At 33.4% G+C, this 14,537-nt stretch overlaps 1 protein-coding gene across 2 annotated transcripts; it reads right to left on the bottom strand.

The window, feature by feature from the left end:
* Positions 1–1,518: 1,518 nt before the first annotated feature.
* Positions 1,519–11,083, bottom strand: LOC111022419 (zinc finger (CCCH type) helicase family protein). 2 transcript variants are annotated; one of them, XM_088127307.1, is made up of 14 exons: positions 10,827–11,083; positions 10,301–10,478; positions 10,029–10,202; positions 9,750–9,897; positions 8,230–8,541; positions 7,767–7,913; positions 7,429–7,609; positions 5,071–5,348; positions 4,864–4,920; positions 4,641–4,785; positions 4,278–4,513; positions 4,022–4,213; positions 2,573–3,100; positions 1,519–1,973 (listed from the first exon to the last, which is right to left on the bottom strand). In XM_088127307.1, exons 1-14 carry the CDS (start codon positions 10,966–10,968, stop codon positions 1,749–1,751), a joined length of 2,943 nt encoding a protein of 980 aa, XP_087983433.1. In that variant the 5' UTR covers positions 10,969–11,083; the 3' UTR covers positions 1,519–1,748. The 2 variants fall into 2 exon arrangements, with proteins under 2 accessions (XP_087983433.1, XP_022155283.1); XM_022299591.2 differs by having other exon boundaries at positions 4,864–4,986.
* Between the last annotated feature and the right edge of the window lie 3,454 nt (positions 11,084–14,537).

Here is a 14,537-nt window from a genome sequence, read left to right on the forward strand (position 1 = left end):
TTTCTTCATTATTTTTTCTCTCTATTTGTCTCTAATTTTGTCTTTTATTATATATATATTTTGCCATCCTGATTATTTTTCAATTTGTCTGTTTTTCCCTGCATATCGGTAGTCCTTTTTTCTTATTTAATTTTATTGCTGTTGCATTTCTTCACTGTTCATGCTATTTCCTTGTTTTTTAGTGCTTTTTTTTGCATGGTTTCACTTTTTAGTACCATTGAGGCTCCATTTGGTAACTTTCTTAAAAAATCTAAGTAATCTGTAAGTAATTATTTTTCTTGTTTCTCCATTTTTTTGGAACATTCACAAATTATATAGAAATTTTATAAACAAACAAAACAAATTTTTTATTTCTTGTTCTCATTTCCAATTTATTCCAAAGCATAGATACAAACATTATTTTATCATACTTGAATTCATGGATATTGAAACCATGCCTTTCATTTTTTCTATTATACAACTGCATTTTAATGCAATTGAACACCTATGCTAATGTTTTAAATGCCAATGAAAATGTTTTGTTTTTAAAAGCAAATGTTAATGAAAATGTTGGATTTTTTTTTTAAATATGACTAATATTTAAACTTATTTTGAGAATAAAGTTAATTCGAAAAAAAAAAACTTGTATATCATCTCTTGAGCCTATGGCATCCCTAGTATATATTTGTGTTTTAAAAATACTTTTGTAAATATTTGTAATGGTAAATTGAACAAATCACTTATGAAGTTCAATATCTATCGAACTTTTAATGGTAAAAAAATTCAACCCTCAAACTTTTTATAAATTAGAAAATTGCACCCCAAAAGTTTTCAATTGTAAAAATGATACTGCTGAATGGTACCACGACGATTAAAGGCGATGCATTTCATCACTCCATGTTTCAGAAACTCCCCAACTTTTGGAAAGTCTCCCCCCAGAGGATCTTGGAAAATAAGAGAAGATAAAGAACAAACACATTCTCCAGTGGGAATCTTAGTATGAAATAGAAACAGCAAGGAAAAGACTAGAGCCAGAAAGGGGGGAGAAAAAATGGGAAAAAAAATGTAGAGAGAGGTCAAATAAAATTTGAAGGTTTAATTTTTTTAATTTCAATTTTTTAACTTATAAAAGTCTGAGGATTTAATTTTTACAGTTAAAAATCTTAAAGTACAATTGTAACAACTATTATAATTAGTGTAACTTTTACATGAAAGTGCTTGTAAAAAAAATTTACCAGCGCTCCAAATAAATTTAACCCAACTACTTCACCACAAAGCAATTCAGGTGTAAAACCAAACATTTAACCCAACTACTTCACCACAAAGCAATTCAGGTGTAAAACCAAACATCATCAGTCATTTGTGATTGAAAGACTTTTGGCTAAAAATACTTACTCTAGAAGCACTTAAGTCACTTCTAATATTTATGCAACCAAACATTCATGAAGCTTTTTACCCCAAAAAAAAAAAAAATTACTTTTGACCATACCAAATTTAAACACGTAAAAAGCATACTTTTCTTCTCAATATACCTTGACATGTAATAAATATAATACTTTCTTTTCTCCATCCCAACTCCCAAAACTATTCACATTCCATACTTTATCATAAGGCGTTCTATTTTCAACAAAGTTCTATGTAAAATAAGTCATCTACTTCTCTTGGTCTTTTATAATTCAAGTGGCCTTCTTCATGCAGGTAAAGGCAGAACTATAACAAAAATAAATTTCCTAAGTCAGCAATGAGACGGTGCAGACCAGGGAGATCATCTAAGTACCTTTCTCGATATCGCATAGGCTTTGACGGAGTGTTGCTCGATAAGTACCAAACTGGACGCTACTAGGCGGTCGTAAGTTGAAAACGTAGGAAATCGGCCTCGACGCCAACATTGGCTTTTTAGTTGTTACTTTGTCGGGCAACTCCCCAAAGCTTGCTTCGTCGTATGGAAATGACTCTGTAAGCAAGAAAAAGCTATATCTACCCAACTTCTCAACCTGTAACAATGCCAATAAAGTACTCCCAAAATCACCCTATAGAATATTCAGATAATTAAATTACAAATTTAGTACCTAAATATATAGGACTATGTCTAATAAGTCCATGATCTTAAAAACTATCGAATAGGTCCATAAGCTTCCTATTCTGTATCTAATAAGTCTTAAAAAAAAATTGTATCTCATACCTCCTGAATTTTATGTCTATTTTATGTCTAATAGACCCCTGACCATTTTAAATATTTATGGACTTGTTAGATACAATATTGAATTTTGTATCTAATAACACCTTGATCATTTAATAAGGCTACAACGATCAAGGCTGCAATCTTTTTGAAAAAAATTGTCTAATGAATCAACGATGCTATTAGACACGAAATTGAATGTTTTGGAACCCATAAAACACTTCTAAATTTCTTGTGAATTTTTAGGAGCTTATGCTAAACTTGTAAATTAACCTAAAATGTCAAAGTTGTGAACTTTTAAGAAATGACCCTAAAAGTTTAGGAACTAAACCGGTAAATATCATCTAGATTTCGATCATGAAAATATCAACTAAACACACATTCTTTCTTTAATCTGAAAGACTCAACAATTACCTGCAGTTGTGAAAATCTGATGTTATTCATGGTGAGAACGACTGAAACCCCATGAAGTGAATCGGCCAACATTCGGATGGCCAGAAGATCAAAAAACTTCTGCAACAGAATCTTCTCTATGTCGAGATTTTCCTTCGAACTCGCAAAACGTGGAAACCACATTATACATTTGACCTCATACCAGGGAATTAGATTTTTCCCTGCTTTGGAAATGATGGTTTCATATGGGTCGGAAAGGTCCCAGAACTTTCTTGCGTCATTTAACGATGCATCATAGGTAGATGAATGTGGAAGGCTAGTTGTGCAAATGATTTTGGATGGATCACAGTGGCGAGCCAAGTTTGATGAGAACTGAAACCCGCTGTCATCCATTACAAGAATGCATCCTTCTGATTTAGGAAAATATTTTTCAAACGTTGAAGCATGAGCAGCTTCATCTTCTGGCAAGCATAAAGTTGATTTCAATGAAAAAGAGTCTGATGGACTCTGATCATGAGAAAAGTAACAAGAGCTCCCATTTCGACAACCCTGACATAGAGAAAGGTCGTATTATTAGCTTTATATGGGATTAGGAAACAAAAGAAACGACATAATTTAATAATAGAGAAAGGTCATGTAACCCTAGACCATACAAACCTAGACTTCTTAAAACCGCAAGCAAAAGAACACCTAAAGTTTCCAAACTCATGCAAGGTCCAGCAGTCTCATGAAATGTGCTTTATTCAAGAAATTTAAGAAATGTATGAGTCGAGATATTTTCTTATTCTTCTCTAAACAGTATTCCCATATTAGCTAATAATTTAGTTTTCTCCTTGCTTCGGAAGGTTCGGATTTTCAAGGATAGATTTTTTGTCCAGCAGATTGCCCATGGAAGGATTAACATCATGGATCGTATTCAAATATTGTCTTCAGCTCTACTGGGCCTGCAGTGGTGTAGATGTAAGAAGGCCTCGAGAAGTCGAGATTATGTCTAGTGGCATTGTCAGTTTGCTTCAACGATCTGAGCTTTTTGGGGTCTTTTGGTGTTCAATTGGCTCGCATCCGTTCTTGCAAGTCAGGAAACCTTATTCTATCCCTTTTGTGATAGAGGGATGTTTCTCTAGCAGGCAACTTAAATTGCTGACTTTATGAAACATATCGCTTGAGAGAAATAGGAGGATCCTTAGTGACAAGAAAGTTCTTGAGAGGGTGTTTTGAGTCTTGGCTAACTTCAGCGCATCCTTTAGGCTTCCATTACTAAAGAATTTATCGATTATCCTTTATCTCTCATTCCTTTTAATTGGAGTCCATTTTTATAATTTCATTTTTTAAGCCTGCTAGTTTTTTAGCTCCTTTTGGTCTGGGCTTTCTTTATATTGCCCTCTAGTATTCTTTTCTTTCATTTGTTCTTAATGAAAGTGGTACTTTTCATTAAATTAAAAAAAGAAAAGGAAATAACCAAATAGATACCTGGAGAGAGAAGAAAAATTTGCAAGTAGCTCTCTGTGCTTGAAGTGAATGAGAAAACACGCACTGATTCCCTCGGTTGCAGGATCCATTGACAAAGAAAACACAAAGAGAGGTCCCATTATGGTCATCAAAACCACCGTTCATAGAATTTAAGGGCTGATTGTTTGGTTCTTTTGCATACATAACTTTCATCTGTTCAAAATGAAAAGTTAGTAAATGTCCATATTTCGTAGAAGGGACAAAAAGATAAGACTACCTGTTTGATCACATCTGCCAACTTCCCAGCAACTTGATTGGTCTGGGCATAGCTAGTACCAACATATGGTTGAGACACACAGGTTCTTGATTCACTTGATTGGTCATCTCCATTTCCGAGACATTTGAGAATGCATGAATGCTGAAACTGAGTAGGATTGTAGGACGATCTTAGAGTGTCACACATACCTAAAAATTTGGGCCGAAACTGGTGCAACGTATGTACAATATCTTCATCTGAAAAGGCAGACAAAAAAGCTCAGGATAAGCTGAGCTCTAAAGGAATATAAAGATGCAGAGGGAAGCGATAATTGCTAAAAGAAAATAAAGAATAATTGAAGCAAGATGAGAATGAAGTCCATACACATTTCAGCGACGTGATTTAGAGATGAATGCACAAGACTGTGAGAAGAACACCATTCTTCTTCATTCTTGGAAGGTGGTGATGTGCTAGCTTGCATTTTACCAGGCTTTACAAGTTTGCTCAAATATTCAACACGTATCTTATCCTATATGGAAAAAATTATTAGATTACATGGCTAATCATAGGAAACAAATTCATACCTCTTCAAATAAAGACGTAATACCTTATAAACTTTTTCCCAGAAATGAAAAGCATGCAAGTTTCCCATGAATGCCATTTCCTTAAAGCCAAGAGGAATAGTATCAATACTCTCTCCATCGAAGTAGCATTTTATGTGCTCTGCATACTGTATCCAATACCGTCCAAAGTTGATTAAATCACATGCATATATTAAACGTGGACATCCAAATAACAAGTAATTAAGAAATACCAAATTATTATCTCCGAAAGGACGAAGTACAGGTAAGGGCTGTGTATCCATTAATATGCCTAGCAAAATGCCTTCATGGAGCATTCCGATGTCTCCAAATTTGAGTATTAACACAGAAGAATCAAAAGACAGTGAGAAACTAGCTAGTAGACTTCCATAATATGTAGGTTCATACCGGCCTCTCGGAGATTTTTTTAATGCTTTCATGTGAACAAGCAGATTCAATGCATCTTCAACGACGTAACAATCAGGTGGATCAAGGGTCTTCTGCAGCAAAACTAACCATGTTCCATAAATCAATTGTCCGCCCAGTTAGATTATAGTAATGCCACAATACAAAAAGTCGACACTAACTAAAAAGCACAACACCATGAGATCAATAACAATTATACAAATTTCCACGACTTTTACTGCATGCACATCTCTTACACTTTCAACAAACACATGCTGACTATTATTTTTTGAATAATTAAATTGAGATTGAGTTAACAAAAAACTAAAACCTTTTTTTTTCTTTTAACAAGATCGGACTTCTCATTGATTAATGAAAAAGAACAAAATTGTTCAAATGATATAACCTCCCAAAGGAAAGAAAATAAAAGAAAATAAAAAAAGGGAAAACAAAAACCCAAAGAGAGAAAGACAACCCAAAAGAACATGAACGATAATAGACAAAGACAAAAAAGAACATGAAAGGAGGAGATATTTTTTTGCTTTTTTTATAGTTGTGAGTATCTGGACCAACTTGCACGCACCTCGACTAATCTCACGAAACAATCGTCTGATTCTACTATATTTGGTTGTCAAGGAAACACATAAGAAATCAATTCTTAGATAGGTGGCTATCATGGAGTTCTGAGATATCTTTATAAGTCCATCCAAGAAGCATCCAAAACGCAAAACACATTCATTAAGAGAATCAAAGCATCGAACATTTATGGAGAGCTTTGTGTTTTAGTTTCTTTTTTGGAGGGGGTCTTCTCGTCCCTGGTCCCTTAGGCTGTTTTTGGCTCCTTTGTCTTTCTATGAATAGTTTCTTTATCCAAAAAAAAAAAGCATAGAACATTGAGAACAAGCCTTGTCACTCACAAGGAACCCACTGCAAAAGATTTTAAGAGGCTTGAACATCATAATCATTTCCAAAAAAATCTTCAGGAAACAAGGCTTCAAAATTTTGAGAATATTTGGCCCGAATTTCAGCAATCTCTCCATCTCGTTCAGCTTTTGGCTCCAACTTCCTTATAGAAGGAGCTTCTATACAAATAACTCTTTCTTTGTTAATCCTTTCTAACTCCATGTTTTGAAAAGCTAACCAATCATTGATATTGATAGTAATTGCTCCTGAGGGCTCAATGAGAAGGGAAGGAGAGGAGTTGGATGAATCCTTATTAAGGATTTCAAGGAAGGAGGATTGAGGATCCATTGATCTAGAGTAAAACTTAAATGAACTTAAACAAGAATATCAATCAATTAGAATGCTGAATGTTTGAGGCAGCAGAATGCAAATTTAAGTCTGATGATTGCTGTCAAATTAAAAAACAGCAAAGGATTTCATCCATGGATATGATAGTGTCCTGAGTTTTAATTTCATCTTACACTTACAGAAGTTGTAAAAAATAAAAATATCCATTAGTTGAGAAACTTTTTTAATCTACTTGTGGCTAAGCAACACTAATTTATCAGTGCCAGTTTTTGTGGCTAAATTGGCCTTTTTTTTGGCGGTATTTGAATGTGTTGGCGCTGTATTTGGGTTTTTTTTTTTATTTGGGTTACTTGATTTTATGGCTGAATTAGGCTGTTTTGTGGTTGGAATTTAGGTATTTTATTATCTCTAGCTCTATAGATGATTTACTGGTTGGGTCTTTTAATCCAATTTTTAATTTGGTTGTGAGGAGATCAATAAGTTCACAAACTTTGGGAGGTAATTAGAGCTATTAATAGAATAGTAAGGGTATATAAGTAATTAGATAGGGAAGTCTTTAAGGAGAGTTGTTATAAATAGAGTGAAGGAGAAAAGATGGTGAGCAATTGTGTAGTGTGATTTAAGCGTAAGTGATCTCAAGAGGGTGGGTCCAAGTACCTCCAATGACTTGGGAATTATTTTAATCCTTCTATCATTTTATCTTTCATTCTATTTTAGTTATTTGTTCCTATCCATCACTTATCCCATTTTCCAAATTTAATATGAATTTAAATCATTTAAACCTTTTTTATGTTCCCTCCGGTTTTGAGATTGAAAACAAATCTTCCATAAAAAAAGAGGAAGGGAAGATAGCATGCCCTTAAAGTAGATAATAAAACTTAGAAAAAATGCTAGTCAGTTAAACAAACAACTTTCACCAAAGAAAACTACTATACCAATTGGATCATTAATTGCTTTGGATTCAGTCGAGCAAATTAGAAGCACTTGCTGCCTCAATGATAACCTCAGTATAGCTGGTCGTTCGAAATCTTCAAAGTTTTGGTAAAATGATCTTGTTACCAATCGATAAACTTGGCCATCACAAGTTCGACCAGTCCTTCCTCTACGCTGCTCAGCCTGAGAGCATATTGCAGTATAAATATATGAAATTTGGCCAATACTTAAGCTTCCGTTTCTGACCGTACATATATATTTAGACCAAAAAAAAAAACACCCGTGAAGTTAAAGATAGAACAACAAGATTCGAGGCAATTCATGGTGACATATACTATACCTGAGATTTAGAAATCCAGACAACCTGTGCAGAGTCCTTTTTCTGATTATTATCCCAATACACTTGTAAAGCCCTGCATGAATCAATTACATATGCTACTTTTGGTATTGTGACGGATGATTCAGCAATATTTGTTGCTAATATAACCTGCATAAAATATTTTGATGTATCGTGATCAAATAACAGTTAATTATAAGAAAAGGGAGTAAGAAAAAGGTGGTGGCCATGTTGCCATACATAAGTAAAATATTGAAAGCTGACAAAGCTCATCAAGAACCATGCGGACATCAAATTCCACTCCAATTTGGAAGTATCCAATGATCAAATATGGAGAATAAAATGGCAATCATCTCAACAGAAGCACCGTCATAATGTTCACTTGACATCAAAATCAACAAACTATTGATATGCTATCTCCTCTATTTCATGATTAGACATTATATATTGTTTTAGGTATACATACCTTGCGACGTGATTTCCAAATCTTCATAGCCGTCAGGGCTTGTTCAATGTCAATACTGCTATGTAAAATATAAACTTTAAAAGAACTATGTGACTTCAGAAGATCCCATTGTTGCTCCAGGGAATAATATGTCGGAAGAAAAATCAAGATACTCTTTTCAATGTCAGGCTCATTCTTATGAATGTGCAACAACAGATTGTGAATAAGTTTGTGTACTTCGGGCCTAATATCAGCAGCAGATGTAGAAAGGCTTGTACCGTTGCAATATCTAGGAGATTGTAGATCTGACCCAATTCCAAGTAATTCAATAACCTGCCAATGAAAAAATAAATCATAATTAAATAAAAACAACTCAAAGATGATCGCTTATGTTTTATTAGCTCAATTTAATTATAAGATCAATGCTCCTCCTGTACAGCCATTTTTTGCACACACTCCGATCTTATGGATATAATTCTATTTCTAAACTCCATTAATCAAATTAATTCATAGTATATTAATAGGAACAGGCAATTTCTGTCTTTTTTAATTTTTTTTAACAGGAAACAACAGGGACTTTCTGTTTATATACCTTATTTACCTACTTCACACTTTGCTATTCCCAATGTTGGGAACTGCATCTTTGCATATAACATAATCATAAACATATAGTATGAACTACATATTAATTCATTCATGGCAGATTATAAGGAGCAAGAACTTTCTGTCTATATGCTTTATTTACCTACTTTACCCTTCACTGTCGCTGATTTGGGAACAGCATCCTTCGCTAACTTTATCAGAAGGATGAAAAATAGCTCAAAATGATACTCCATAATATGTTTCTTTAATTTCTTGCTTTTCTCCCAAACATCCCCACACCATTACAATAAAGCATCCGTACATAATAACGTTAAATAAATATAAGTTCAAAAAATTCTCAGCAGCAACACAAACAAGAACAATGTTTATTTTATTGAAATAAAATGTTTTGATCCAATGTGCAGTGTCAACAGAAGAGAGGTTGCACGTCTGTGAAGAAATAGCTTGATATATATGACTAAGTTAATAAATCTATGATTCTGAGTTCAAAACACTTCTGAAGTCCTTCTGTTAATTACTTTCTTATTTATCTGAATAACTTTTCAAGTTCATTGCCAAATGCGACAAGTCAAAACAGAATAAACATTTCACTTTCTATGTTAAATCTGCTTCAATTAATCATATATACACACATAAGATGTGTTACATTGCAGTTTGAGCTAGTCCATTATTGGTTAGTGGCAGTAATAATGACATATGTTCTAGGCTTCAAGCCCAATACAATTTTTAGGAAATTGGTTGTGATTGTTTCCGACATAAACTAATATTGTCAATAGTTTATTATGAACCCCATCAAAACAATCCGCACCAAAAGTAATGTGAAAAATATTAACACACTGAACTACCAAACAAGGAGCAAAGATACACAATTATACAATGGTTAGGCAGAGAACCGGTAGAATAAACAAGATTGATTCCAAATAATAACATGAGCTCACCTCTTCAAGATATGAAACTTTTCGTTCAAAAAAAGTTTTCTGGTTTGAGCTAGGAATTGCAAGCACTTCAACACGTTCACCTCTACCAAGATCCTTGAAATAATCCCTATACCTTCCAATATCAGCGGTTGCTGACATCAATACCACCCTAAAAAGACTCAAACAGATCAGCTGCCAGAGCAAGTATGGCCGCCCAAGAATGTCAACTTACAACAAGTTGCATCTTTTGTTGTTTACCCACAAATCAGAAAACAAGGACTACTAAAGCAAAGTGCTGACCTCAGATCATGGTTCTTCGACAGAAACTGCTTCACGCACACAAGAACAAGATCAGACTCCACAGATCTTTCATGCACTTCATCCAGTACAATCACCTTGTAGTTGAGTGCGTTTAATCCCCTGTCTCGCATTTCTTCCAACAAAACACCAGCAGTTTTGAAAACAATCTTCGATCTGGAAGCGTGAAGAATTGGTAAAAAAAAAAATCTAAAAATAGAGTAAGCAAAAATTACTAGTAATGTGAAATTGACGATTCATATATCTTCGTGTACCTTTCCGATGAGTGTTTCGAATGACCAATATGATATCCAACCTCATCTCCCATGTTACAGTTCCGAGCTCTAGCAACCATATTCGCAATGGCAACAACAGCAAAACGCCTAGGCTGAGTACAAATAATGGGTCCCATGTCTTCTTCCAAGAGAAATTGAGGAATCTGAGAGCTCTTCCCTGAAAAAACCAGGCAATAGAACCTAACAAACTGATAGACCATAACCAATGTAATCGAGCAGAAAGAAACTAACAACCATGCAGCTTAAACTAAGAGGCAGCAAGCGGATAACAAGCATCATTTCTTCCCTTAGACCAACAATTTAAAAACACAAACGCAATGATCCTCTATCTTCGATCACTCCCTCATTCTCTTTAAAATTCAAGTAACTAGCACAGTAGCGAAAGTTGCAGCGAGAACGATAACCGTAAGTTCATGCTTCCTCCTTGTTAATGCGCAATCAAAAGCCAACAAACCACCAGGAAAAAACACTAAGAAGAACTAAAACGAAATGAAGGCAACCGTACCACAGCCGGTCTCGCCGACGATAAGCGTGACACGATTCTGGCGAATTTTCTCAACGATTCTCTCTTTAAGCGACATGACCGGAAGAGCCGAGAAATTGAACGGCGGCGACGACGACGACGACGACGGCGACGGAGAAGCCATTGAAGAGAATCCTTCCGTCTGCTCTTCCGTGAGACTGATTCTTCTCTCTGGTCTCCAGAAATTTTCCCGCTTTCTGAGTTTCTTTTTTTGCTTTGCTTTGGTGAGGAGTGATCGTGGAGGTAGATGAACGGGCTTTTATATGTTGACACGAGGTCAGAGTCCGTCTTCGGTAATTTGACCAATTGGCGAAGGGCACGATTGGAATTAGGAAAATTTGAAGGGTGGAAAATGCTCTAGAATTTTGCTTTATGGTGTACGGTAAACTTCATCCCCAAGGTTTTCGCTGAGCACGTGGGCCCGTCTTCAATTTTGCCTTTTTGGAGTTTTGCCACTTTTTTAAAAAAATTTAAAATAATAATAATAACTTAACAAAGACATACTTATTTAACCGATATAAAGCAAAGTTAAATTCAACGACAGTTGACACATGTTTAGATGGGAGGTTCGAATTTCTTATCTCAAATAAATATTTATTTAAATCGTTAATGAGAGATTTTGTCTGTACGAGTACACCTACAACCAAGTTTCAATTTTAGTGTCTTTATATTGTTGTACTATTATAAATATTAAATTAGAAAGGTTGAGCATCTTATTAAAGATTGCATTGTTAAAAATATGATGTTGTGGTAGGTGAAATTATAATGAATACAGTCGAGAGTGATAAAGAAATAATTAGCTACTAAAAGACCAAGCTAAATATATGGTTGCAAAGAAATGTGTCTTGTTGATTATAACTTTTAGTAGCGTAAATCAAACTTGGGCCATTACTTTCACGTGTAGTGTATTTTGATTGAATAGGATGGTTTATATAGTTTGTGCTTTGTTTTTTAATTGGTTATAATGGTGGGCGAAGTAAGAAGTAAGGAGTGTCTTGGATGTATTAAGAGAGTTTTGGATGATTGGCTGGGAAATTGGGTTGAATATCATTTCTTTGCGAGGGAGGATCGATTTTTACCTACCTTTTTCAAAATCTTTGTTTTTTTATTTTTTCTTAATCTCTATGATTCTGATGACCTTTAGCAATTGCTGGCGACGGGTGCATCAAAACGTCGAAGAATGAGGCTGGCCTACGATGTAAATGGAGAAGTAGATAGAGAGAGAGTTGAACAAAAGAGTTGAGAGATTTTTAATGAGATTGTTCTTCCATAGTATCTAAAAATAGATAAATATTATTTTTCTTTTTTTATTCGATAGTATCTAAAAATTTGATAGTATATTTTTTAATGAGAGAGACAACGAGAGGGGGGAGAGGGAGAGGGGGAGCGAGAGCAAGAGAGAGTACCGAGAGGGGAGGGTGATCCATAAACACATTTAAATGATAATTAATTAATTTATTTGGTCAAATAATTTAATTTCTTAAAATCTATTTATAAAATGAATTCGTTTTGAAGGGATGTTTATCAATTCAAGTCATTAAACAAATTTATAAAGTCATTAATTTTAAATATTTTAAAATAAAATGTCGTGTATCTATAAAATAATAATAGTAATAATAATAAAATGTGGTTAATTTAAATGAAATCATAAACAATATTAAATTAATAGAATTGAACAAATAAATAAATTTCGAGCGAGAGAGAGAACGAGAGACCGAACACCAAAAGCATGATAGATTTGAGCGAGAACCAAATAGATCGTTGAAATTTGGAATATGTGAAACTATATAACCCAAACGAAAAAAGAAGAACGAAGGGAGATGGTGGGAGATTGTAAAAGAGTAGAAGATATGGAAGAGAAACAAAAAGGTAAGAGATGATGGAGAGAGACACTGCAATGATTAAAAAATTAAAAGAGGAGTAGTGAATGTCATTTGTTATTCAGGGTGATGGTAGCAAATATTAGAAAACATTACTTCAAAAAAAGTGGGTAAAAATCAATACGGAGAAATACTTATTCAGTCTAAAAATCCATATTTGTTGGCCAAAGCGAACATAGCTCAGCGGTAATTGACATATACCTCCAACCAAAATTCAAATTTTATTTGAATGACAGTATTCGAATTTGAGCTATTAAATTTCATGTTTAAAAGTCTCTTGAATTAAATGTGACATGATTGTTTTCTAACCACTGTAAGAAAACTTGCCAGTCCTAATAAGCTTTTCACATAGCAATTTATTTATAGTCATGAAAGTTGAAGTCTAGGCATAAAATAAAAGTGTATAGGATTTTAAATTTGTATCTCTAATTTTCACCATCAATTTTTAGAATTGACAAATTATATACATTAAAAGTTGGGAGTCAAATTTTGTTCCAACACAATTGCGGATGCCTCACTTGCATGGTAAAATGCATTTTAACTATAAGGAACTTTTAGAAGGTCATTTCATTAACGAGTCTCCTTGTTTTTACAAGCTTCTGAAATTTTTTACTGTGACATAGATTGCAATCTTGATTGGTGAGTAACTTATTCCTTGTCGTGGGTCACTCACCGACGATCTAAATCGAGAAAGAGAGAGTTTGGGGGTGCTGGTTTTCACAAACAAAATGGGCAAAAAGGAAAAAAGAAGATCCTATTAAGAGAGAATGATTAGTGAGAAAATTACGTTGAGAAAAAGGTATAAATGTAAAATAATAAAATAACTAGATAAGGAATGAGAATGAGATCGCTAGTTTTTTGGGTAGTGATTCCCAAATTTGAGATAGGCGACATTGTTTATTCATATTATTTAATTTTTGTAAACACCCTGAGGAAATGAACATTTTTATTCCCATACGTTAGTTCTCCTGGGACCTTAATGGTGGTCAGTATAAGCTACGTTATCGAATGAGGATCAAAGAGTCTGTTTGGTTGGAAATTCGGATTCTGTTTTTTGATAAATATATTATTTCATATTATAAACTTATTTTATGTTTGTTAAAGTTAAAACATGTAAAATATAATTTATTCTAAATTATATAACCTTGTAAAATAATAATTATACAAAATTCATACAAAAAATGTTAATAAATTAATTAATATAAGTTTAGATTAAACTAAAATTTAGTTTGTAACTACTTTTATAAATATATTACTAAACATACGTTGAATAATTTTTTAAATTATATTCAATTATCAAATCAGCTACCAAACACAAATATGAAAAGATTAAAAACAAAGAATATAACTCTTATTTTTATTAAATCATTGTTTTCAAATTTATGTTTTCTGATTACCAATCAAACGGTCCAATTTTTTCCTGACAATTATATATTTGTAGTCTTTCATAATAAAATCACATCATTTATAAACTTATATAATGCGACAAATTACTAGTAATATAGATAAATAAATAAATAATAAAATTGTAAAATAATTAATTAAAAATTTTATGGTGTCATTAATAAACGATAGAAAAATGATAAAAACTGTAAATAATTATTGAAAAGTTGTAGAGCGCATGAAAGATTAAATGAAGAATGAGATTAGTTTTCTAGGAGGGTGATTTCCAAATTTCATCCCTGTCCATTCTCAATTTAAAGGTTTTTAGGTCAGTAACACTCAGTAAATCATTTTTGTACTTCCCCAAATTCTCACCCGTCTTCTCAAATTGAGCATAACTCGGCAATTGATATATATCTTTAAAAAAGAG

Source organism: Momordica charantia (assembly GCF_013281855.1).
Source record: "Momordica charantia cultivar OHB3-1 chromosome 8 unlocalized genomic scaffold, Mcharantia_2.0 BLBB01000008.1, whole genome shotgun sequence".
NCBI lineage: Eukaryota > Viridiplantae > Streptophyta > Magnoliopsida > Cucurbitales > Cucurbitaceae > Momordica > Momordica charantia.